The following is a 26563-nucleotide window of genomic DNA, read 5'->3' as shown; positions in this document are numbered from 1 at the left end:
GCAAATGGCACCCCACTCCAGTGTTCTTGCCTGGAGAATCCCAGGGACAGTGGAGCCTGGTGGGCTGCCATCTATGGGGTTGCACAGAGCCGGACACGACTGAAGCGACTTAGCAGCAGCAGCATAGATGTTTCTCAATTTTATATACCTAGTCTTTATCTCAGTGTTTTTCTTTTTGGCAATTTTCTGCTGTTATTTTCCATTTTAATAAAAGTAAGCTATGTATGTTGTAGTAACAAAAAAACAAAATTTATCCTTATATGACATATTCTGTTCATTTTGGCAGGACTTCTGCTATTATAATTCTTCAAGCACTTAGGTTGTTAAATGCTCCACAATTTTATTATGCTACCAGTACAACACAAGTTTTCAGTATTTGCTGTGATAGAAAAATATATTGGCTCTTAAATGTTTCTGTGTGGAACTGACATCATTTGTTCTTGACTTCATTGAATGAGCCAGATCACAGGGTTATGCTTACCTTCAAACAGACAAAGGAGTATTACTATTTCCATATGCTCATAAAGTGTTGCTGAACGCTAGTAATGTCTCCATCTATGATGTCCTACAAATGAATTCCTTTTTATATGCAGAAATCAGAGTTGTCTCCCTACTTAATTGCTAAATGACATCTGATCACTTTTGTCAAATTCCATTTGTTAGATGCATGTTACTAAGTACATTAGAGCATGGAATTACACAAGGACATGAACACCAGATGGCAGGAATAGCCAGGACATTTTAGAGCCTGTTACCACAGCCCTCTGTGCCTAAGCTGGATGAGATGCTCCTTATGGACAGGGAAGGAGAGGGAGGATTCCTCCCTGGATCTCAGGCCACAAGCTGTAACTGAGATGGGGAAGCTGGGCCCTAGTAGCCTTGGGCACATCTACAGGGAGGGCAGCATCCAGAGTCTCTGACAGCCTGTCCTCAGTGGTGTCCCTGGAGCTGGTTCTACAGACTTGTGAGAAATACCTTTGCCTCCCTTTCAGCTCCAGGTTCAGTGATGGCACATTGGTAGCCTAGAGTTGGCCACAGTGAAAATGTTTATACCACAGAAGTAAACAAATACTGTATACCATGTACTTTTTTGCTCCTCAGAGAGCTAATGTTTTAAATACTTATGCCACTGTAAGTGTCCTAAAATCTCTCCTGTGTCCCGTGTCTGTGTCTGTCTTGTAGCTCTGGAGCTGAGGCTGAAGGATGGAGCCCACTGCTGTGAGGGGAGAGTGGAAGTGAAGCACCACGGAGAATGGGGCAAAATGGATAATGACAACTGGAGCATAGGGGATGCATCTGTAATGTGCAGACAGCTGGGGTGTGGAGCTGCAATTGGTTTTCTTGGAGGAGCTTATTTTGGACCAGGACTTGGCCCCATTTGGCTTTATATATTTCATGTAAAGGGGTAGAGTCAACTGTCAGTGACCGTAGGCATTCTAATATTAAAGACCATTGTAATGATAGCTATACCCATGACTGGGATGCTAGAGTAGTCTGCTCAGGTAAGTCCTGTCTGGTCTGTGTGGGGATCTCTAGCAGGAAAAGCCTCCATCTTATCACCAGAATGACTCAAGATTATGGATACAGCCTTTAGAATATACTTGGGTGAAAGGTCTTTGTGATGTGTCACAGGAGGCAGAGAGGTGAGGTCAAAAGTTTCATATAATACAGCTTCTGGGTTCAACTTCTGTGACGTAGTCTCATCATGGTAATTGTTCCGTATTCTTTGACATAATGGTCACTAGGGTGTGGCTACACGGTGGGGGGTGGGGTCATAGAAGAGTCGTGGGCAACAAGGTTTATCATACTCATAGGGTCTAAAAGTCAGAGTCACACACTCCATCAGGTTGCTATGTGGAGGATGTGACAATACAATAGGCTCAACCAAGCGATGGTGACCCCAAATGGCATGTGAAGACCCATGGACAAGTGACCATACCGGGGGTCAGGATGCAGTTACAGAAGGAAAGTGTGTGAGGGGACTTCACTGGTGCATTTAAATGTCCCTAGGTCACAGTCAGGGGAAGCCAGAAGTGGGACGTGTGGCAGGGAAGTCTCATCACACTGGTGCACCTGATCAAGAGAGTGGGGAGCTCACATCACATTTCTAGGGATGTTGAGGGAGCAGGAAAATGAAGTCTTGACGTTTACAACACAGTAGCTGAAGTGCATTACGTATAAGAGGCAGTGAAGCTAAGAGGACCTGAAGTGACTCCTAAGAAGTGGTCAGTGCGATCTAAGTGTGTTTGACCTGTGCCAAGGTGGATGCGGTAAAGACAGCAGTGAAACTAGGGTGTGAGTGGGTGATCACAGTATTTGGCAGAGACTTCTAGTTGTTATCACAATTGCAGATTGGATGTCCAAGATATTAATTCCATCAGAGCAGCTGGACTGGAGGAAGATATTGTCAGTTATCACAGTGAATTCCATCAAATAGGGAGCTGGTCTTAGGCAAGAATCACCCGGTCTGATCAGATGGTGGGACAGGGGAGCCTGAGGTCATCTGCAGTAGGCCCTTAACACCACAGCCAACCAGCTATTGGGTTTTATGTCCCGGAAGATCATTGGGAAAGTGATCTTTTCTAATCTCACCTTCAGCAGATCTTTGATGATTCTCCTTGAGGCCCTTAAGAAGACAATTCTTTTCCTTTTTAAAAAGTACTTTACTGAGGTATGACTGACATACAAAACTGCTTGATAAGTATGCATTTGTGAAACTGTTACAGCACTTATGTCATAAATCTATTCATCTCTTCAAAATGTTTCCTTCCATTCTCTTTATCATTCTTATTAAAAATACTTTTCAAGGTGCATTTGAATTTTAGTTAGAAGCTTTTGTTTTAAACAAGCCTGTTTTCTGGCATCTCAAGTAACCTTCCTCATTGTCACAATGTCCTAATCATGGTTCCAACTGCAGATACATTTGTGGAAGCACTACAGGTGTCTCTACCTTATTTTGATACATTAGCATCTGAATGAAAATGGAGTGTGTGATGTTGGAACTTTGTGTGGAATTAGAAGTCCCAATGTTACCATCCTAAGAATACTGATGTCTTGATATTAATTCCAGTTAAGATACACTTAAAAGTAGAGAATTGGAGAATGCTCTGATTTAAACCCTGATTGTGGTTTGTACTCCCTGACTACCATTGCTCTAACTTAGGCTCTCACATTTTTATGAATGGTTCCATGTTCCTTCTATTTCTCTTTTTGTCACTAGCTTCCTCCCCCTGGTCTGTCTTTTCTGTATTTTCAGACATATTTTAATGTGAAGATAAGTCAAAGTGGTGGTGATGTAGCAGAGACAAGATTAGAATAGCATGTCTTTTCATTATCTTAATCAAAATCGAACACTTGGAGTTTCTTCTGCCCAACCTTAGGAGTCAGGTATGGAAAAGAAATTTCAGCCTCAGTAGTGGATTGTTGGAAGTGAAGTACCATGTTTAGGAGAAATCTAGAGTAGAAACAATGACCCAAGAAGAATGTAGAGAAGCTTGTTTCAAATAAGGAAGAGATTTCATGGGGTTCAGGAAAAGGATTTGGGAGGGCCTATACAAATTGAGAAGCACTGTGGTGCAAGTGTGCTAAGTTGCTTCAGTCCTGTCCTACTTTTTGCAATCCCATGGACTGTAACCCACCAGGGTCCTCTGTCCTTTGAATTCTCCAGGCAAGAATACTGGAGTGGGTTGCCATTTCTTTCTCCAGGGAATCTTCCTCACCCAGGGATCAAACCTGGGACTCATACATTGCAGACAGAGTCTTGATTATTGTCCTAACCACCAGGGGCTACAGTACTGACGTGCACAATGGTGAGGGGATGAAAATACAAGGATTGCAGGAGAGGAATTCAAGGAGATCAAGATCCAGGTCAACTCATACATTCACAGTGTAGACTCTGTGTTACACTTTCTTCCTGCCCTCATTCCTTCCCTCCCTTTCTCCCTTTATCTCGTTGTGGGAGTCATTCCTGAGCTATATGGAAGTGCTAGCATTTGGAGGTTGAAGTTTTCTTAGTGGATTCTGTTTATTTAACAAATATGAGATTACTTATATTTTTCTCTTTTTTTTAAATCAGATTTTGATGAGTTGTGTTTCACCAGTAATTTGTCTTCAAGGACTTGGTCCATTTTACAAAAAATTTTTCAAATTAGAATAACACTGGTTCATGTCTTGTATCTTTAGATGTTGGCAAGATCTAAGTAGCACTGGTTCATATCTCTTATCTTTAAATGTTGGGAAGATCTATAATGATATTCCTCCTTTTGTTACTGGTTTTGTTAATTTGTGTTCCCTCTTTTTTTTCTTAATTGGTTTTGCTAAAAGATTATCAGTATTAATGTTTTTTTAAAGAGAATCACTAATGGACTCCATTGATTTTCTTGATTGTGTATTTGCTTTCTACTTAATTGATTTCTGTACTCAGTTTTCATTCCTCTTTTTCAGTTATGGTTTTCCCTGATAGCTCAGTTGGTAAAGAGCCTGCCTGCAATGCAGGAGACCCTGGTTTGATTCCTGGGTTGGGAAGATCCCCTTGAGAAGGGATAGTTTACCCACTCCAGTATTCTTGGGCTTTCTTTGCGGTTCAGCTGGTAAAGAATCCGCCTGCAATGCGGGAGTCCTGTGTTCGATCCCAGGGTTGGGAAGATCTCCTGGAGAAGGGAAAAGCTACCCACTCCAGTATTCTTGCCTGGAGAACCCAAGGACTGTATAGACCATGGGATCACAAAGAGTCAGACATGACTCAGTGACTTTCACTTTTCAGTTATGATTGTTGTCGCTTTTGTAGTTTTTAAGGTGGAGTCTTGGATCATTTCCTTCTGTTTCTATTTTTATTCTAATGTAGGCATCACAGAAACCTCAAGGTTCTAAATTTTCTTCTAAGCATCATTTTTTTTTTAACCCACCAGTTTTGGTAGTATATAATTTCTTTTGTATTTTATTACCATAAAATATTTCTATTTCTCTGAATGTATTCTTTGTCTTACACTCTGATTTTGGATGATACTAATATAGATACTATATACAGCTTACTCTGATTAGTGTTTGCATGGTATATAACTTTTTTTCTCTTTAATATGTTTCTGTGTTTATATTTAAGCATATATATATATATATATATTTGTAGACAGTATATTGTTTTGCCTTATTTTATCTGGTCTGATCATCTTGCTTTTTATTTGGAGTACTTAAATTATTTACATTTAATGTAGTTGTTGATATAATTGGATTTAACTGTACTTGCCTGCTATTTGTTATATCTTTTATTTGCTCCTATTTTAATCTTTGAGTTTATTTTATTATTTTATTTTAAATACTCTATTGGTTTATTAATTGTATCAGATTTTTAGGTGATTATAATGCTGAATTATTTCTCCATTTTTAAAATAATTTTTATTTATTTTTTGCTGTGCTGGATCTTCATTGCTGCATGGGTTTTTCTCTAGCTGCGGAGATCAGAGGCTACTCTCTAGCTGCAGTGCACGAGGTTCCCATTGCGGTGGCCTCTCTCGCTTTGGAGCACAGGCTCTAGGGCGCACAAGCTTCAGTAGTCGTGGCCCCTGGGCTCTAGAGCACAGGCTCACTAGTTGTGGTGCACGGGCTTAGTTGCTCCGTGGTATGCGGGATTTTCCTACACCAGGGGTCGAACCTGTGTCTTCTGCATTGTCAGGTGGAGTCTTCTCCACTGAACCACCTGGGAAGCCCAATGTTGAATCATTAATCTTTAATTATGTTTTACCTTGAAATGATATTATGTCACAACATGCAATGTCAGTCACTATAGTTTTCTTCCACTTCCCTGTTCTTGTCTTTGGTACTATCATTGTCATACACTCTACTTATAAATTTATTATGACTCTTATAGTTTGTTGCTAATGTTTTCCCTTAAATCTTCTAATAGAGAATTAGCATTTAGCACAGTCTCTGCAGCTTTGAGAGGATCCCTGGTTTCATCTGCTGTCATCTCTCTTTAGCTTGAGGAACTTTCTGAGGCAGTAGTGTAGTGTGTGTCTGGTGGCCTCCAAGTCTATCATCTTTCGTTTACCTGAAATCATTTTAATTTTCATTCAGTTTTGAAAAGTATTTTCTTGGGTGATTCAATTCTAGGTTAACAAATGCCCAACCCCAATACTTTAAATATGTTCTTACATTGTCATCTGACTTTCACTGCTTCCAACAAAAAGTCAGTAAATAATACTTATCCTTTTGTTTCCTGTATATAGTGTGTCAAACTTCCCTCATGGCTCTTAAGATATTTTTGTTTTGTTTGTTGAATTTCAGTAATTACATTGTCATGTTTTCTAAGAATGGTTTCACTATCTTGTCTGGGGTGTGTTTAGCTTTTTGGATCAGTGGCTTTACAGTTTTCAATAAATTTGGGAAAATTTCATTTATCTTTTCTTAATATTTTTCTACACACCCCTTTTCTGAATCTCCAAATAGACACATTTTATATATTTTGATGTTATCCCACATGCTGTTGAGTTTCCATTCATATTTTTCTGGTTTTTTACTCTCTTTGGTTCAGTTTGGATAGTCTCTATTGCTGTGTTTTACTTCCCAATTCTTTTATTCTGCAATGTCTAGTCTCTTGTGTAATTAATCCAAATAATTGTTCATTCCAATACTATATTTTTCAGTTTCAGAAGTCTCATTTATTTTTCCTAGTTTTTCTCCCTGTTTATTTTTATGCTTCGTTAACCATATTGACATTAGGGGTTTAAAGATTTCTTCAGCCAATTCAATCATTTCTTTAATTTCTGAGGCTGCTTAAAATGATTGTTTTTAAAAAATGTGTTATGGGTTACATTTCTCTCTTTCAGAAATTCTAATAATATTTTGGTTGGATGTTGGGCATCACTAAGCAGTCCTTTACCAGGAAGAACTTCAGAAGTAAATAATCAAAACACACCCAGAAATCAGGGAGTTGTACTTGATGAATTAAATAAAGTTTTTTTCATTGGGTTATCTTCATTCAGTTCTAAATGTGTTCCTTTGATGACCAAATGATGAACTTTTATTTTGGTTTTCCTCCTGTAGTTTCAAAACTTCCTGGATCTCACCTTGCCTGCCATATACCCCACCTATATCCTACTTCTTCAGCAGTAGCTGCCCTTTCTGATTTTCTTTTCCATCCATCTGTATCTTTTAAAATGGTGTTTACTTGTCTGAAGTGGGAGAAATGAGAAAGGATAGCAGCTTAGGTAGTAGATGGGAGAAGAGGGTGATGTAGTATGCTAACAACCTATTCAACAAGCGTTTCCCACAAATATTTGCATATTTTATCCATATTGAGGCTTTTTCAACTTGGACTCTCCAAATTATGGCTTGTTTGCTCACTTCTCCTTCCTCCTCCTTCTTCTTCCTCCTTCTTTTAGAATTGTAAAACATTCATGAAGAAAATTAAGGATAATACGATCAATAGAAAGTCATTCTGTGCTTCTGGCCTGGAAGAATTAATATTGTTAATATGCTTATACTTGTCAAAATGATCTACATATTTAATGCAAGTCCTATCTAAATCCTAAAGACATTCTTTATAGAAATAGAGAAAACAATCTTAAAATATGAGCATGTGGTTTAATTTTTATATATTCATGAATTTCCTGTTTTCTTATAATTATTGAATTTTAGTTCCATTCCATTATGGTCATGTAAGATACTTGGAATTGTTTTAACATTTTTGAATTTGTTAAGACTTATGTGTAACCTATCCTGGAGAATATTCCATGTGCACTTGAGAAGAATGCATATTTTTCTGTGGTTAGAATAAGTAAAATGATAGTATTAAAATCAGTTATTATCAGCCCTTAGCATTTTCTATGAGTCCTGATTCAGAAGAAAAACCTTTAATGGGAGATGATCTGGAAACTGAGCTGTCTGGTAAACTCCAACTGAAAACACACTCTCTCCCAGGTTCTTTGACAAATTCTAGGATTTCAAGAGAGATGGCTGGGACTCTCTCTTTATGACTCTCTGAGTTTTCTTAACTCATTTTCTTTCCCACTGAGGTCATTGAAGAAATTCATGGAATTTTTTGGCATCAAAAAGTATCAGAAAGACAAGTTGTGATGACATAAATGTGAATTAATGATAGTGTCTATATTTCTTCTCTGGAGCCGTCACCCGCCTACAGGTTGTCATGCCCTCATGGATCCAGCCTCAGGACTTTCCCTAACCTATGTCACTTGAGGACTAGATCCTGGGAAAGATAACTGGTCAGAATATTAGCCCCACAAGTCCCACGAAAGCTTTCTAAGCTTGTCTGAATGCTAGGTCTCTATCTCATAGCCCACGTCCCTGTGGGTGGCTTCTGTTCTGCGTATCTCTACATTCAAGTGCCTGAATATTATATATTATCCTTGGATCTGTAGGTTCTAGGCTGCTAAATGAGAAACTCACTTCTCCAACCAATGCTAAAACATGTGTTTCCAGTATTCAGCCATTCTAATGATCTGAATTGGGCTCTGTAGTTTCCGGGCTCCTAGACCAAGGAATTCAGATTTCTAACCAGTCTCAAAGTGTATGTTCTTGGGATTCAGCCATGCCAAACTGACCCTGTAACACTTCTGGATTTCTCTTCAGAAACCTGCTCATGAAAATTCAATTAGGACACTAACTGTCAAAGATTCTCTTCATGCTCCACTCCTAGAAAAAAAAAATCTTTCATACCACTGCCTGTGATGTGTGGTCTCCAATTGCCAAGTCAGTACCATGAACACTCACTGGTTTTGTTGTTGTTTCCTCTTAGGATTTGCACGTCTGGCTGGAGGGGATGGACCCTGCTCAGGGAGAGTAGAAGTGTATTCTGGAGAAGCCTGGATCCCAGTGTCTGATGGGAACTTCACACTCCCCACTGCCCAGGTCATCTGTGCAGAGCTGGGGTGCGGCAAGGCTGTGTCTGTCCTGGGGCATGTGCCGTTCAGAGAGTCCAGTGCTTGGGTCTGGGCTGAAGAGTTCAGGTGTGAGGGGCAGGAGCTTGAGCTCTGGGTCTGCCCCAGAGTGCCCTGTCCAGGGGGCACATGTCACCACAATGGAGCTGCTCAGGTTGTCTGTTCAGGTGAGATGCAGATCAGGCCTTTCATCTCTGTGAACATCCTGTTCAGGTGAGAAATCATGAGATTTTGCTGAAACTCTGTCTTCTTCTACCAGCGTACTCAGAAGTCTGGCTCATGACAAATGGGACCTCCCAGTGTGAGGGGCAGGTGGAGATGAACATTTCTGGATGATGGAGAGTGCTCTGTGCCTCCCACTGGAGTCTGGCCAATGCCAATGTTGTCTGTCGTCAGCTTGGCTGTGGAGTCGCTATCTCCACTCCCAGAGGACCACACTTTGTGGAAGGAGGTAATCAGATCTCAACAGTCTGATTTCACTGCTCAGGGGCTGAGTCCTTCCTGTGGAGTTGTCCTGTGACTGCCCTGGGTGGTCCTGACTGTTCCCATGGCAACACGGCCTCTGTGATCTGCTCAGGTAAGAGAGAGAGAAGGGCTATTGGTACTCAGGATGCTCTTGGAGTGAAATGTCCCCAATAGCAGAGAGGGAGGGAAAATCGGCTTTGAAAGTTAGATATTTCATGGTGAAATGTGGATCTTCTCATTGTTTATTTATTTTTCAGGTCAGGGCAAGAAGTGTGAAGGGGAATAATATATTTTTAAGCAACATTGTTGCTTCCATGTAATCATAGAAAACAATGTATAAGCAGTAAGTATTGACCTCAGTATGAACCCCAATCCAGAGCAACAAAGAGAATGTCCCCAGCACCACAGTCACTGTTGCCCCCAGTAACTGTGTCCTCCCTCTTCTAAATGGAAAATCACTTAGCTAACCTCTGCTGACATGGAGTGTTTTATTAATGTTTGAACTTCCTATAAAATGATGCAGTATGTTGCATCTTTTGTATCTAATTTCCCAGCCTCAAAATTATGTTTGGGATTCACACATTTTGTTGTTTATTGTAGCACCTTACTTTTTTTTTTATTACTTTAGAGTATCAGTACATGACCATGTACTGATCCATTTGACTGACAGTAGATATCTGAGCTGTTTCCAGTTCTTGACTATTACAAGTATGATTCAACAACTTAACCATGACAGTGTCTTTGGACTCAAATATGTGTTACTTATTTTCCATGTTTAACCCTTGGCCTTTTATTTTCATATTCTTAATCAAATGGTGTCCTTTGATGAACTCATTTCTTAATCTTATGGAAACATAACTTGCCAACTTTTTTCTATACATTTAATGCTTCTTATATCCTTTAAAAAAGAATTTTGCCTACTCCAAGATCATAAAAACATTCTCCAAGAGTATCTTATGGAAATTTTATCATTTTTCTCTTGCATATTATTGTGCATTCCTTCTGGGATTGATATCCGTGTAAGATAAGTGTCAGGTTTCATACGGACATGCAATTAACTCAGAATCTTTTTCTGAAAAGACTCTTTTCCCCACTGCAGTGCTGCCTTCGTCATAAGCAGAAGGGCAAGTATGTCTGTCTTTTTTGAGACTCTCTATTCTGTTCCATGTTATCATTTGTCTATCCTTGCACCAATACTGCATTTTCTTAATTATGATAACTTCATAGTTGTTGTTCAATTGCTAAGTCATGTCTGACTCTTTGTGACCCCATGGACTACAGCACACCAGGCTTTCCTGTCCTTCACTATCTCCCCAAGTTTCAAACTTTGTAGTAAGTCTGAATAATTTTAATTTACAAGCTTTACTTTATATTAACTCCTCTAACATCGTTGCTTTTCTTACCAACTGTGCTGGTCACTCTTGGTTGCTTGTATTTTGTATGAATTTAGAAATCAGTTTGTCGTTTTTCACCAAAAGAAAAGCTTAAGAGTATTTACATTGAGATTAGGTTTAGAAATTTGAGAGGAGACATAGAAATTTGAGGATGAATGACACTGACAATGTTGAACTCCCCAAATCATTGACATAATACATTCCTCCATTCAGTTAGATCTTGAATTTCTCTCAGAGATTTTGCCCATCTTCTACTAGATTTTCCCTAGGTATTTTATTTTTGATGTTATGAGTATTTTTGTGAAAGTGTGCTGGCAATGAATTCTCTTTAACTTGTTTTCATCTTTCAATTTTTTTAAATTTTGATGTAACTTGAGACTTATACAAATGTTGGGAAAATAATATAAAAATTCCCTTATGACTTTACCTGGATTCTCAATGTTAGTATCAACATTTTCTTTAATCTCTCTCTCTGTCCTTCCTTCTATGTTTCCCTTCTGCCCCATTTCTTCCTGAATATGCAAAATCTTTCTGAATTAAGTTGAAGATATGATGTTCCTTTACCTTTAGGACACTTCTGGGAATTTCCTTACAGAATCAGAGTTCAGTTAAGTCTTTAAATGACTTCAGCTCCAGGTGATATCTAATTGCAGCACTGAAAGACCCGACGGAAAGACTGCCAAACTGAATCTTTTTCTGATTAATGAGCCAAAGTCATAAGCAAAATGAAGTATATATATTTTTCCTTCAGCTACTAAATTTTGCCTTTTCATAGTGATCAAATTGCTAACATCTGTTGGATCACAGAAAAAGCAAGAGAGTTCCAGAAAAACATCTACTTCTGCATTATTGACTATGCCAACCCTTTGACTATGTGGATCACAACAAACTGTGGAAAATTCTTCAAGAAATGGGAATACCAGACCACCTTACCTACCTCCTGGGCAATCTGTATGCAGGTCAAGAAGCAACAGTTAGAACTGGACATGGAACACCAGACTGTTTCTAAATTGGGAAAGGAGTACGTCAAGGCTGTATTTTGTCACTCTGCTTATTTAACTTATATGCAGAGTACATCATGTGAAATGACTGGCTGGATGAATCACAAGTTGGAATCAAGATTGCAAAGAGAAATATCACAGACCTCAGATATGCTAATGACACTACCCTTAAGGCAGAAAGCGAACAGGAACTGAAAAGCCTCTTGATGAAAGTGAAAGAGGAGAGTGAAATAGTTGGCTTAAAACTCAACATTCAGAAAACAAAGATCATGACATCTGGTCCCATCACTTCATGGCAAATAGATGGGGAAACAATGGAAACAGTGACAGACTTTATTTTTGGGGGCTCCAAAATCACTGCAGATGGTGATTGTAGCCATGAAATTAAAAGATGCTTACTCTTTGTAAGAAAAGCTATGACCAACCTAGACAGCATATTAAAAAGCAGAGATATTGGTTTGCCAACAAAGACCCATCTAGTCAAAACTATCGTTTTTCCAGTAGTCATGTATGAATGTGAGAGGTGGACCATAAAGAAGGCTGAGTGCTGAAGGACTGATGTTTTTGAACTGTGTTGTTGAAGAAGACTCTTGAGAGTCCCTTGGACTGCAAGGAAATCAAACCAGTCAGTCCTAAAGGAAATCAGTCCTGAATATTCATTGGAAGGACTGTTGCTGAAGCTGAAGTTCCAATACTTTGGCCACCTGATGTGAAGAACTGACTCATCTGAAAAGACTCTGATGCTGGGAAAGATTGAAGGCAGGAGGAGAAGGGGACAACAGAGGATGAGGTGGTTGGATGGCATCAGTGACTCGATGGATATGAGTTTGAGCAAGCTCTGGGAGTTGGTGATGGCCAGCGAAGCCTGGTATGCTGCAGTCCATGGTCTTGCAAAGAATCGGACATGACTGAGTGACTGAACTAAGTTTTGGGGAAAAATCTGCTATACAACAATATAACCAGAACCTGAATTTCTAATTTGAAGAATATCCTCTGATCTTGCATTTTGATGTTTGTACCTTATGCTGAGCTAATGTGTGGCTACACTTATTCTTTTTATTTTTCCATTTATTTTTATTAGTTGGAGGCTAATTACTTTACAATATTGTAGTGGTTTTTGTCATACATTGACATGAATCAGCCATGCATTTACATGTATTCCCCATCCCAATCCCCCCTCCCACCTCCCTCTCCACCCGATTCCTCTGAGTCTTCCCAGTGCACCAGGCCCGAGCACGTGTCTCATGCATCCAGCCTGGGCTGGTGATCTGCTTCACCCTTGATAATATACATGTTTTGATGCTGTTCTCTCGAAACATCCCATCCTCGCCTTCTCCCACAGAGTCCAAAATTCTGTTCTGTACATCAGGGTCTCTTTTTCTGTTTTGCATATAGGGTTATCGTTACCATCTTTCTAAATTCCATATATATGTGTTAGTATACTGTATTGGTCTTTATCTTTCTGACTTACTTCACTCTGTATGATGGGCCCAGTTTCATCCATCTCATTAGACTGATGGGATACACTTATTCTTTAGTTCTTAGTTTCAGATAACAAGTTTTTGTGCTCTAGAAGTATTTGGTTTTTGTTATCATTTCTCTACAAAGATACACATTTTGTCAGCGCTTAATTCCACAAGCACTTTAATCATGGCTATTTAAATTCTCTGTCAGGTAACTCTAGCAGCTGAAAACCCTGGGGAATTCTTTTTAATGTCTCATTTTTCCTTTCCATTTTTCATGAGATCTATTGTAAATGTGTTTGTTTTAAAGATAGATATTGAAGAAATTGTAGAACTCATTCAGAAAGAATTTTGTTTTGCTTCTACTTAAGTGTAGATTTGGGCTTCCCTGATGGCTTAGACAGTAAAGCATCAAAGCTGGAGACCTGGGTTCCATCCCTGGGTTGGGAAGATCCCCTAGAGGAGGGTGTGGCAACCCACTCCACTATTCTTGCCTGGAGAATCAACATGGACAGAGGATCCTGGGGGGCTACAGTCCACAAGGTTGCAAAGAATCAGACAAGCCTGAGTGACGAAGCACAGCTCAGGGATAGATTTAGGGATAAAACATCTTACTTAACTCATTCTTACAGCAACACTTGGGTTAAAACAAAAATTGTGGTACTGTCAGAAGCAGAACTCTCCTTGGAGAATGTGAACACTAAGATTATGATAACTTTACTGCTGGGTCACAGCTTTCATCTTAGGCTCCATCACTAGGTCATTATTTCCCTTAACAGTTTCTTGTTCTTCAACCCTTCCAGACTTCTGATCATTGTTGTTTCTGCAGGAAATCACACTCAGGTGCTGCCACAGTGCAACGACTCCGTATCTGAACCAGCAGGCTCTACGGCCTCAGAGGAGAGCGCCCCCTACTGCTCAGGTGAGGGTCCCACAGGAGAGAAGACCCTTCTCATTCCCCTGTCAACACTCCCATTGTCCCATTTCTCTCTCCTCAGACAGCAGACAGCTCCGCCTGGTGGACGGGGGCGGTCCCTGCGCCGGGAGAGTGGAGATCCTGGACCAGGACTCCTGGGGCACCATCTGCGATGACAGCTGGGACTTGGACGATGCCCGCGTGGTGTGCAGGCAGCTGGGCTGTGGAGAAGCCCTTCAGTGCCATGGGATCTGCTCACTTCAGGGCGGGATCAGGGCCCATCTGGCTGGACGACCTGAATTGCACAGGAAAGGAGTCCCACGTGTGGAGGTGCCCTTCCCGGGACTGGGGATGGCACAACTGCAGACACAAGCAGGACGCGGGGGGTCATCTGCTTAGGTCTGCGCTGCACAGTGTCCATAGGCTGGAGGAGGGGTGGGGCCCTGGAGGACTGGGGTCTGAGTCCTGAGGGAGAGGTGCTGAAAGGACAAGAGAAGGAGGCTTCCTCTCATGGAGCCTGTCTTTCCAGAAAATATGAAGAGGTGCTTTCACTTCCTCCTGCAGCAGCTGAGGTTCTGGTGCTTTCTTTTCAGCAGTGTTTCCAGGCAGAGCCTTTTTTCACAGGCTTTCTTGAAAGCAGGGCTCTCTCCAGTTACACACAGAAAACTTAAACCCACAGTACTAGTTTTCATTTGCTTAGGTAACAATGTATCAACTAGTGGTTTAAAACAATATGTGTTTGTTGCCTTGCTTCTGTAGCTTAGATGTCCAGCAGGGATCTCAGTGGGCTGGGATCAAGGCTTCAGCAGCGCCTCATCACTTTTGCGGCTTTAGGGGCAAATCTGTTTCTTGTCTTTTCAAGCTTCTAGAAACTGCCTACATCCTTTGGTTCATAGTTCCCTTCACCCATTTTCAGATCAGCAGTGCTGCCTGTCTTCAACCATTATCCAGAGTCACATCTCTCTCTCTAACCAGAGCTAAGAAAAGTATTCTACTTTTAAAGACAGTGGGTCTAAGGATGTGGTTAGACTTGGCTCACGTTAGTACAAGTTAGTACAATATTCTAGCTTAAACTCACCATCTCACGGTCCTTACCTTAATCATATTTTGTAAATCCCTCTTGTCAGATATGGTAACAGATTCACAAGTTGCAGAGTTTGGGATGTGGACATTTTGGGGTTAATTATTCTGCCTATCTCCCCAATATCCACATCACATCTCTTTGACATACTCTTCAAAGATTTCATCAGGAAGCAGGATTCAGCTTCCCTCCCTCACTAGCACCCACGAGTTTGGTCTTCCTCTCAGTTCATATCCACTACACCATTGTGGTAGAAATAGAAAGATAGACACAAATGGACAAAGTCAGTTAAAAGGGAGGCGATGTCAGTCTTGTCATCTAGTGGGTATCTCTTGAACAAGGTCAGAGATGAATGTTCACCATTTCTAGAAGAAAGGAAAACCTAAAACATCCAGCAAAATTTTCACTGTGTCCTGTCTCCTCCCCTTTTAACCTTAGAGTTCCTGGCCCTCAGGATGCTGAGTGAAGACCAGCAGTGTGCTGGGTGGCTGGAAGTTTTCTACAACGGGACCTGGGGCAGTGTCTGCCACAGCCCCATGGAACACATCACTGTGTCCGTGATCTGCAGACAGCTTGGCTGTGGGGACAGTGGAACCCTCAACTCTTCTGTCGGTCTCAGGGAAGGTTCCAGACCCCGGTGGGTAGATGGAATCTGCTGTCGGAAAACTGACACCTCTCTCTGGCAGTGTCCTTCTGACCCTTAGAATCACACTTCATGGTCTCCAAAGGAGGAAGCCTATATCTCGTGTGCAGGTGACTTACTGTCTCTTTCTGTATGTCTGAACCAACCCTGTAGGATGCAGTGAGATTTGATATTTTAAAATCTAAGTGATGAGTTTAATTTGGGTACACAAAATGACATTAAGTAAAAATGTTAGTCACTCAGTCGTGTCTGACCCTTTGCAACACCATGGACTATATAGCCTGCCAAGTTCCTCTGTCCATGGAATTCTCCATCAAGAATACTGGAGTGGGCTGCTACTCCCTTCTCCAGGGGATCATCCTGACCCCAGGTATCAAAATCGGTCTTCCGCATTGCAGTCAGATTCTTTACCATCTGAGCCACCAGAGAAGCCTAAATGAGGTAAGGATGGAACTAATTTAATTCACGTATTCCAAACTTGTTTGTTAAAATTTTTGAGATGTAATTCTTGTAACATTGTTTACTAGTCCTCAGTGCACAATATAGTATTTATCTATTTGTACATATTGGTAAATAATCAGCACATGTATAGTAATATCCATCACAACATGTAGTTACAATTTTTTTTCTTATGATGAAAACTTTAGGATGTCTTCTCCTACCTACTCTCAAGTATAAAATACAGGGTTAACTGTAGTCACCATGCTGTACATTACATCTGCATGACATTAATTTTAGACCTGGAACTTTGTATCTTTTGGCTACCTTCACCCATCCCATTTTGACCACGTTGACTCTCTGGAAACCACCAAACCGTTCTTTGCATCTCTGAACTCATTTTTCTGTTTTGGGTTTTGTTTTGTTTTTAATAATCCACATACAAATAAGATTAATGGTATTTTTCTTTTTCTATCTGAATTATTTAGCATAATGCCCTCAAGTTCCATCCATGTTGCAAATGGCAATATTTTCTTCTTTTTTATGGTTGGATATATGTACATAGCAAATTTTATTTATCCATTCATCCATCAAAAAAGGCTTAATGTTGTTTGGCTATTTTGAATAATTCTTCAATGAACATTGGGTTGCACATATCTTTTTAAGTTAGTGTTTTTATTTTCTTCAGATAAATACCCCAAAGTGAAATTACTAAATCACATGCCAGTTCTATTTTTAGGTTTCAGTTACTATTGAGGAACCTTAATACTGTTTTCCATGGTGACTACACCAACTTATCTTTTCCCCAACTGTGCACAACCTTTCTCTTCTAGCCACATTCTCAAAAATTCTTGTTATTTCTTGTCTTTTTGATTAAAAACAACCCTATGAGGTGATATCTCATTGTGGTTTTGATTTGCATTTTCTTGAAGATTAGTAATGTTGTATATCATTTCATGTACCTTTTCATGAACAACTGTATGTTTTCTTTGAAAAAATGTCTATTCAGGTCCTCTGCCCATTTTTTTTCTTTTATTTTTATTAGTTGGAGGCTAATTACTTTACAATATTGTAGTGGTTTTTGCCATACATTGACATGAATCAGCCATGGATTTGCATGTGTTCCCACCCTGATCCCCCCTCCCTCCTCCCTCCCCATCCCATCTCTTTGGGTCTTCCCAGTGCACCAGCCTTGAGCATTTGTCTCATGCATCCAACCTGGGCTGGTGATCTGTTTCACCCTTGATAGTATACTTGTTTCAATGCAATTCTCTCAGGACATCCCACCCTCGCCTTCTCCCACAGAGTCCAAAAGTCTGTTCTGTACATCTGTGTCTCTTTTTCTGTTTTGCATATAGGGTTATTGCTACCATCTTTTAAAATTCCATATATATGCATTAGTATACTATATTGGTCTTTATCTTTCTGGCTTACTTCACTCTGTATAATGGGCTCCAGTTTCATCCATCTCATTAGAACTGGTTCAAATGAATTCTTTTTAATGGCTGAGTAATATTCCATGGTGTATATGTACCTTCCTTATCCATTCATCTGCTGATGGGCATCTAGGTTGCTTCCATGTCCTGTTATAAACAGTGTTGCGATGAACACTGGGGTGCACATGTCTCTTTCAGATCTGATTTCCTTGGTGTGTATGCCCAGGAGTGGGATTGTTGGGTCATATGGCAGTTCTATTTCCAGTTTTTTTTTTTTTTTCCAGTTTTTTTTAAGGAATCTCCACACTGTTCTCCATAGTGGCTGTACTAGTTTGCATTCCCACCAACAGTGTAGGAGGGTTCCCTTTTCTCCACACCCTCTCCAGCACTTATTGCTTGTAGACTTTTGGATAGCAGCCATTCTGACTGGTGTGAGATGGTACCTCATTGTGGTTTTGATTTGCATTTATCTGATAATGAGTGATGTTGAGCATCTTTTCATGTGTTTGTTAGCCATCTGTATGTCTTCTTGGGAGAAATGTCTGTTTAGTTCTTTGGCCCATTTTTTGATTGGGTCATTTATTTTTCTGGAATTGAGGTGCAGGAGTTGCTTGTATATTTTTGAGATTAATCCTTTGTCTGTTGCTTTGTTTGCTATTACTTTCACCCATTCTGAAGGCTGTCTTTTCACCTTGCATATAGTTTCCTTTGTAGTGCAAAAGCTGTTAAGTTTCATTAGGTCCCATTTGTCTATTTTTGCTTTTATTTCCAATATTCTGGGAGGTGGGTCATAGAGGATCCTGCTGTGATTTATGTCGGAGAGTGTTTTGCCTATGTTCTCCTCTAGGAGTTTTATAGTTTCTGGTCTTACATTTAGATCTTTAATCCATTTTGAGTTTATTTTTGTGTATGGTGTTAGAAAGTGTTCTAGTTTCATTCTTTTACAAGTGGTTGGCCAGTTTTCCCAGCACCACTTGTTAAAGAGGTTGTCTTTTTGCCATTGTATATCCTTGCCTCCTTTGTCGAAGATAAGGTGTCCATAGGTACATAGATTTATCTCTGGGCTTTCTATTTTGTTTCATTGATGTATATTTCTGTCTTTATGCCAGTACCATACTCTCTTGATGACTGTGGCTTTGTAGTAGAGCTTGAAGTCAGGCAGGTTGGTTCCTCCAGTTCCATTCTTCTTTCTCAAGATTGCTTTGGCTATTTGAGGTTTTTTGTATTTCCATACAAATGTGAAATTATTTGTTCTAGTTTGGTGAAAAATGCCGTTGGTAGCTTGATAGGGATTGCATTGAATCTATAGATTGCTTTGAGTAGTGTAGTCATTTTCACCATATTGATTCTTCCAATCCATGAACACAGTATATTTCTCCATCTATTTGTGTCCTCTTTGATTTCTTTCATCAGTATTTTATAGTTTTCTATATATAGGTCTTTCGTTTCTTTAGGTAGATATACTCCTAAGTATTTTATTCTTTTCATTGCAATGGTGAATGGTATTGTTTCCTTAATTTCTCTTTCTGTTTTCTCATTGTTAGCATATAGGAATGCAAGGGATTTCTGTGTGTTAATTTTATATCCTGCAACATTACTGTATTCATTGATTAGCTCTAGTAATTTTCTGGTAGAGTCTTTAGGGTTTTCTATTCTGCCCATTTTTAAATGAGATTGTATTCTTTTGCTATTGAGTTGTATGAGTTCTTTATGTATTCCACATATTAACCCATATCAAACATATATTTTGCAAATATTTTCTCCAATACTATAGATTGTCTTTCCATTTTTTAAAAACTATTTTTCACCACAATATCTTTGCCCTTTATTTATATATTTACCCACCTGCATGGCCTACTGGATCTTAGTTCCCCAAACAGAGATTTAATCTGGGCCATGGTAGTGGAAGCACTGAGTCCTGACCACTGGACTACCCGGCAAGTTCCTCATTTTGCTGATGGTGCCCTTTGTTGTGCAGAAGCTTTTTAGTTTTATGTCGTCCTGCTTAGTTAGTTTTGCTCTTGTTGCCTTTGCTTTTGGCATCAAATCCAAAAAACCACCCCCCAAACTAATGTCTATGACTTTTTCTTCCTATTTTTTCTTCCAGGATTTTTATGGCTGCAGGACTTATGATTAAGTCTTTGATCCATTTTGAATTAATTTCTGTGAATGGTATAAGAGAGTGGTCCAGTTTTATTTTTTGCATGTAGCTGTCCAGTTTTCCCAACACCATTTATTGAAGAGACTGTCCTTTCTGCATTGCATATTCCTAGTTCCTCTGTCAAAAATTAATTAACTGTATGTATTTAGGTTTATTTCTGGGCTCTCTATTCTATTCTGTTGATCTCTGCACCCTTTTTTATACCAACACTATACTGTTTTTCTTAATACAGCTTTGAAATATAGTTTTAAATCAGGAAACATGGCACCTCCAATACTGTTCTTCTTTCTCAAGATTGCTTTGGCTATTCAGTGTCCTTTGTGGTTCCATACAAATTTTAGAATTGTTTGTTCCATGTCTGTGAAAATTTCCTTTGGAATTTTGATAACAAAATCCACTATCTTTCATCAGTGCCTTAGAGTTTCAGTGTACAGGACTATCACCTCTTTGGTTAAATTTGTCCCTAATAATTTTTCAGTTTTTGTTCCACTGTAAATAGAATTGTTTTCTTAATTTTTCCTTATGGCAATCTGTTATTAGTGTATAGAAATGCAACTGATTTTTGTATATGAAGTTTGTATCTTATGACTTCACTGAGTGTGTTAGTTCTAACAGGTTTTGGTGGGGGCTTTAGGGTTTTCTATATATAATATCATGAAATCTCCAAATAGCATCAGTTTTACCTCTTCCTTTCAGACTTTTATGTCCTTATTTTTTTCCTTGCCTGATTGTTTTGGCTAGGGATACCAAAACTATGTTGAATATAAGTGGTGATTAGGCATCTTTGTCTTGCATCTGATCTCAGAGAAAAAATATTCAGATTTTTACTGTTGAGTATGAGGTTAGCTGTGAGTTTGTCATATGGTCTTTATTATGTTGAGGTATAATCTGTCTATATCTACTTTATAGAGGTTTTTTAAACCAGAAATGGATATTAATGTTTTCAAATATTTTTTTTACATCTTCTGAGAGGATATGATTTTCATTTTCATTTTGTTTACTTGGTGTATCACATTGATTAGTCTGTGAATATTGAACCATCCTTGCATTCTTTGGAACAAACCTCACTTGATCATCGTGCATGATCCTTTGAATGCATTATTGAATTACGTTTTCTAATATTTTGTTGAGGATTTTTGCCCCTTTGCTTATCAGAGATATTTCTTGTGGTGTCCTTGTCTGGTTTTGATATCAGAACAATGTTGACCTCATAAAATGAGTTTGACAGTGTTCCTTTCTTCTGCTTTTGGAAGAGGCTGAGAAGGTTCCACCACTTAATACCATTACACTGGGAGTTGGGATTTCAACAGTAAGTGCTGAATGAAATAAATAAATGTTGGGGGATGACAGATATTCAAACCAAAGTGCTTATTCCTTCCAACATTTCTTTCTCTCTCTCTTTCCTACATACACAAGCACACACACACACACACACCCCATTCAGATATATCTTGAATGGTATGCTGGGTGCTGCCTGAGAGAATGTGGTGATAGATACTTCACATACCAGAGAGAATGTGGTGACAGACATTTCAAAAACATATATTCACCACTCCTTGCCTCTCTTTCCTCATCACTTTTTCTTTTCCACTTGAAGGCTAAAGAAGCATTAAACTATTAAACTTTTGTTGATGATATTTTTCCTACAGTAAAGCACCAGGGAGTGGGTGGTGGTTAAGTCTCTGACCCTGAAAGTGAGTAACCACCTCACAGAGATCTTGCCATCACTTTGTCAGAGGATCTCTGTATAGATTGTGTAGGAGGTTTGATAGGATGATGTGGAAATAATACATTAATTCAGATATTTTTTAACAGGTACATTTTACACTTATGTATATTTCTTTCAGTTTCAGACTTTTGTGCCTTTTTCTTGGTGTTTTGTTTGTAATTTCTGTTTCCTCTGATTACTTAGCTTTCTCAATATATCTATTTGATTCTACTGCAGACAGTTTTACTTTCAGTTCATTTCAGCCACTCAGTCATGTCCGACTCCTTGTAACCCCATGGACTGCAGCACACCAGGCCTCCCTGTCCATCACCAACTCCCAGGGTTTACTCAAACTCATGTCCATTGAATCAGTGACGCCATTCAATCATCTCATCCTTTGTGGTCCCCTTCTCCTCCCCCTTTCAATCTTTCCCAACATTAGGGTCTTTACCAATGAGTCAGTTCTTCACATCAGGTGACCAAAGTATTGGAGTTTCAGCTTCAGCATCAGTCCTTCCAATGAATATTCAGGACTGATTTCCTTTAGGATGGACTGGTTTGAACTCCATGCAGTCCAAGGGACTCTCAAGAGTCTTCTCCAACACCACAGTTCACAAGCATCAATTCTTCAGCGCTCAGCTTTCTTTCTAGTCCTACTCTTGCATCCATACATGACTACTGGAAAAACCATAGCCTTGACTAGACAGACTTTGGTGACAAAGTAATGTCTCTGCTTTTTAATATGCTGCCTAGGTTGGTCATAGCTTTTCTTCCAAGGAGTAAGCATCTTTTAATTTTATGGCCACAGTGACCATCTGTAGTGATTTTGGAGCTCCCCCCCCAAACTAAAGTCTGTCACTGTTTCCAATGTTTCCCCATTTATTTGCCATGAAGTGATGGGACCAGATGCCAGATCTTCATTTTCTGAATGTTGAGCTTTAAGCCAACTTTTTCACTCTCCTCTTTCACTTTCATCAAGAGGCTCTTTAGTTTTTCTTCAGTTTCTTCCATAAGGGTGGTGTCATCTGCATATCTGAGGTTATTGATATTTCTCCCAGCAATCTTGATTCCAGCTTGTGCTTCATCCAGCCCAGCATTTCTCATGATGTACTCTGCATATAAGTTAATTAAGCAGAGTGACAATATATAGTCTCGAGGTATTTCTTTCCCTATTAGGAACCAGTCTGTTGTTCCATGTCCAGTTCTAACTGTTGCTTCCTGACCTGCATACAGATTTCTCAAGAGGCAGGTCAGGTGGTCTGGTATTCCCATCTCTTGAAGAATTTCCCACAGTTTGTTGTGGCCCACACAGTCAAAGGCTTTGGCATAGTCAACAAAATAGAAACAGATGTTTTTTCTGGAACTTTCTTGCTTTTTCAATGATCCAACAAATGTTGGCAATTTGATCTCTGGTTCCTCTGCCTTTTCTAAAACCAGCTTGAACATTTGGAAGTTCACAGTTCATGTGTTTTTGAAGCCTGGCTTGGAGAATTTTCAGCATTACTTTGCTAGCATGTGAGATGAGTGCAATTGTGTGGTAGTTTGAACATTTTTAGACATTGCCTTTCTTTGGGATTGGAATGAAAAGTGACTCTTTCCAGTTCTGAGGCCACTGCTGAGTTTTCCAAATTTGCTGGCATATCGAGTGCAGCACTTTCACAGCATCGTCTTTTAGGATTTGAAATAGCTCAACTGGAATTCCATCACCTCCACTAGCTTTGTTCATAGTGATGTTTCCTAAGGCCCACTTGACTTCAAATTCCAGGATGTCTGGCTCTAGGTGAGTGATCATACCATCATGATTATCTGGGTCATGAAGATCTTTTTTGTATAGTTTTTCTGTGTATTCTTGCCACCTCTTCTTAATACCTTCTGCTTCTGTTAGGTCCATACCATTTCTGTCCTTTATTGATCCCATCTTTGCATGAAATATTCCCTTGGTATCTCTAATTTTCTTGAAGAGATCTCTAGTTTTTCCCATTCTATAGGTTTCCTCTATTTCTTTGCATTGATCACTGAGGAAGCCTTTCTTATCTCTCCTTGCTATTCTCTCCCTTCAGGGAGCTTCCATAAGCCTCTTGTCCTTCTCCATCAGAGGGCAGACAGACTGAAAACCACAGTCACAGAAAACTGACCAATCAGATTATATGGACCACAGCCTTGCCTAACTCAGTGAAACTATGAGCCATGCCAATACAACCACGGGTCCATCTCAAGACAGACAGGTCATGGTGGAAAGTTCTGACAAAATGTGGTCCACTGGAGAAGGGAATGGCAAACCACTTCAGTATTCCTGGCTTGAGAACCCCATGAACAGTATGAAAAGGCAAAAAGATAAGACACTAAAAGATGAACTCCCCAATTTGGTAGGTGCCTAAATTGCTACCAGAGATCAGTGGAGAAATAACTCCAGAAAGAATGAAGAGATGGAGTCAAAGCAAAGAAAACACCCAGTTGTGGATGTGACTGGGGATAGAAGCAAGGTCTGATGTTGTGAAGAACAATATTGCATAGGAATCTTGAATGTTAGGTCCACGAATCAAGGCAAATGGGAAGTGGTCAAACAGGAGATGCCAAAAGTGAACATCAATATTTTAGGAATCAGCAAACTAAAATGGACTGGAATGGGTGAATTTAACTCAGATGACCATTTTATATCCACTACTGTGGGCAAGAATCCCTTAGAAGAAATGGAGTAGCCATCATAGCATACAAAAGAGTCCAAAATGCAGTAATTGGATACAATCTCAAAAATGACAGAATGATCTTTGTTCGTTTCCAAGGCAAGCCATTCAATATCACAGTAATCCAAGTCTATGCAATGGCAACCCACTCCAGTACTCATGCCTAGAAAATCCCACGGACGGAGGAGCCTGGTAGGCTGCAATCCATGGGGTCGCTGGGAGTCGGACACAACTGAGCGACTTCACTTTCACTTTTCACTTTCATCCATTGGAGAAGGAAATGGCAACTCACTCCAGTGTTCTTGCCTGGAGAATCCCAGGGGCAGGGGAGCCTGGTGGGCTGCCGTCTATGGGGTTGCACAGAGTTGGACATGACTGAAGTGACTTAGCAGCAGCAGCAGCATGCCCCAACCAGTAATGCTGAAGAAGCTGAAGTTGAACAGCTCTATGAAGACCTACAACACCTTCTAGAACTAACACCCCCTAAAGATGTCCCTTTCATTATAGGGGACTAGAGTGCAAAATTAAGAAGTCAAGAAGCACCTGTAGTAACAGGCGAATTTGACCTTGGAGTAAGGAATGAAGCAGGGCAAAAGCTAACAGAGTTTTGCCAAGAGAATGCACTGGTCATAGCAAACACCTTCTTCCAACAACACAAGAGAGAACTCTACACATGGACATCACCAGATGGTCAACACCAAAATCAGATTGATTATATATTCTTTGCAGCCAAAGATGGAGAAGCTCTATACGGTCAGCAAAACCAAGACCAGGAGCTGATTGTGGCTCAGATCATAGACTCCTTATTGCCAAATTCAGACTTAAATTGAAGAAAGTAGGGAAAACCACTAGACCATTCAGGTATGACCTAAATCAAATCCCTTGTGATTATACAGTGGAAGTGACAAATAGATTTAAGGGACTAGATCTGATAGAGTGCTTGATGAACTATGGACGGAGGTTCATGACATTGTACAGGAGACAGGGATCAAGACCATCCCCAAGGAAAAAAAAAATGAAAAAAAGCAAAATGGCTATCTGAGGAGGCCTTACAAATAGTTATGAAAAGAAGAGAAGCAAAAAGCATAGGAGAAAATGAAAGGTATACCCATTTGAATGCAGAGTTCCAAAGAATAGCAAGGAGGGTTTTGCTTTACTCAGTAGCTATTTGTCTATCTTTTTCTAAAGTCTACTTGGTAAATCTGTATATTCCCTTAAAGAGTTTCATTTTACTACAGAAATATTCTCTTGCACATATGTCATATTGAATAATAGATGAGAGTAGTTTAGAATCTATTTAACTATTTTCTATTAAAAATTATGTAAGTGAAATTTTAAATATAAATTTATTCTCTTTATGGACTAATTTTATTCAATACACTTTATTTTCATAAATCATTATCATTAATTTATATTTGCTTCACTGTTTTGTTGATTAGCATTGATTTAAAGAAAATCTACTTCACTGAATTTTATTCATCTGTTCATTTACTTAATAAATATTTAACAAGCACCTATCATGGTATTTAGAAAATGCTCTCCATCCATACTTGTTGAATTAATGCATATAATGTGCAAGTACTGTCCTAATAGAAGAAACACAGGGTAATTAAAGTATGCAAGGTGCTTCCTTCATTCAGGGGTGTGTTAGTGTGTGTGTGTGTGCATTTATAGATGCCTGTGTTTACATTTGTTATTGAATATGGAGAGTGATTAACAAGTAAATATTTAAAGTGTTTCAGATATCTTTCTTTACCTTTAATTTTTTCTCCAGAATATTTTGCAAATTCTCTTATTTATTTTTAGGAACTCTATAAACTAACATCATTTACCATTTTTCTTACATGTTTTTGGAAATATTTCCCCATCTTTTGTGTATAATTTTAGGTTTGTATATGTGTATGGGAGGTTATGTGATCAAATTTATAATGTTTTGGTTTTTTGACTATGCCTTTAATGTAATGCTTCAAATGCCATTCTTCATCTCAAAATAACTTTTAATCAAGTTCATTTTCTACAAATGATTTTATAATTCCACTAAATAATATTTAAAACCTTACCGCATATGAATTTACTTTACTGTGTATGATGGTGTAATATTGTCACCAGTTGGGAATTACACTTTGGATATGTGGTATTTTTACTTATAATTTCAAAATAAAAATATATTATTTCATGAACTCATGGACATGACACCAAAAGAATAGATAAAAATAGACAAGTGAGAATATCCCAGATGGCTCAGTGGTAAGGAGTTTAACTACCAGTGGAGGAGACACACA

General features: G+C 39.2%; 1 protein-coding gene across 1 annotated transcript in view; it reads left to right on the top strand.

Annotated features, from left to right (window-relative positions):
- Window positions 1-26563, top strand: part of LOC122679941 — a 405877-nt gene that overhangs the window by 199870 nt on the left and 179444 nt on the right. The window contains 9 exon segments of the mRNA XM_043880800.1: window positions 1183-1380; window positions 1383-1502; window positions 8750-9058; window positions 9151-9468; window positions 14044-14136; window positions 14213-14367; window positions 14369-14516; window positions 15521-15532; window positions 15650-15964. Of these exon segments, the coding sequence (XP_043736735.1) occupies window positions 1183-1380; window positions 1383-1502; window positions 8750-9058; window positions 9151-9468; window positions 14044-14136; window positions 14213-14367; window positions 14369-14516; window positions 15521-15532; window positions 15650-15964 (1668 nt within the window).

The sequence above is a fragment of the Cervus elaphus genome, chromosome 22 (assembly GCF_910594005.1).
Source record: "Cervus elaphus chromosome 22, mCerEla1.1, whole genome shotgun sequence".
Lineage (NCBI taxonomy): Eukaryota > Metazoa > Chordata > Mammalia > Artiodactyla > Cervidae > Cervus > Cervus elaphus.
The sequence above is the reverse complement of the archived record's forward strand: the minus strand, read 5'-3'. Positions and strand labels throughout refer to the sequence as shown.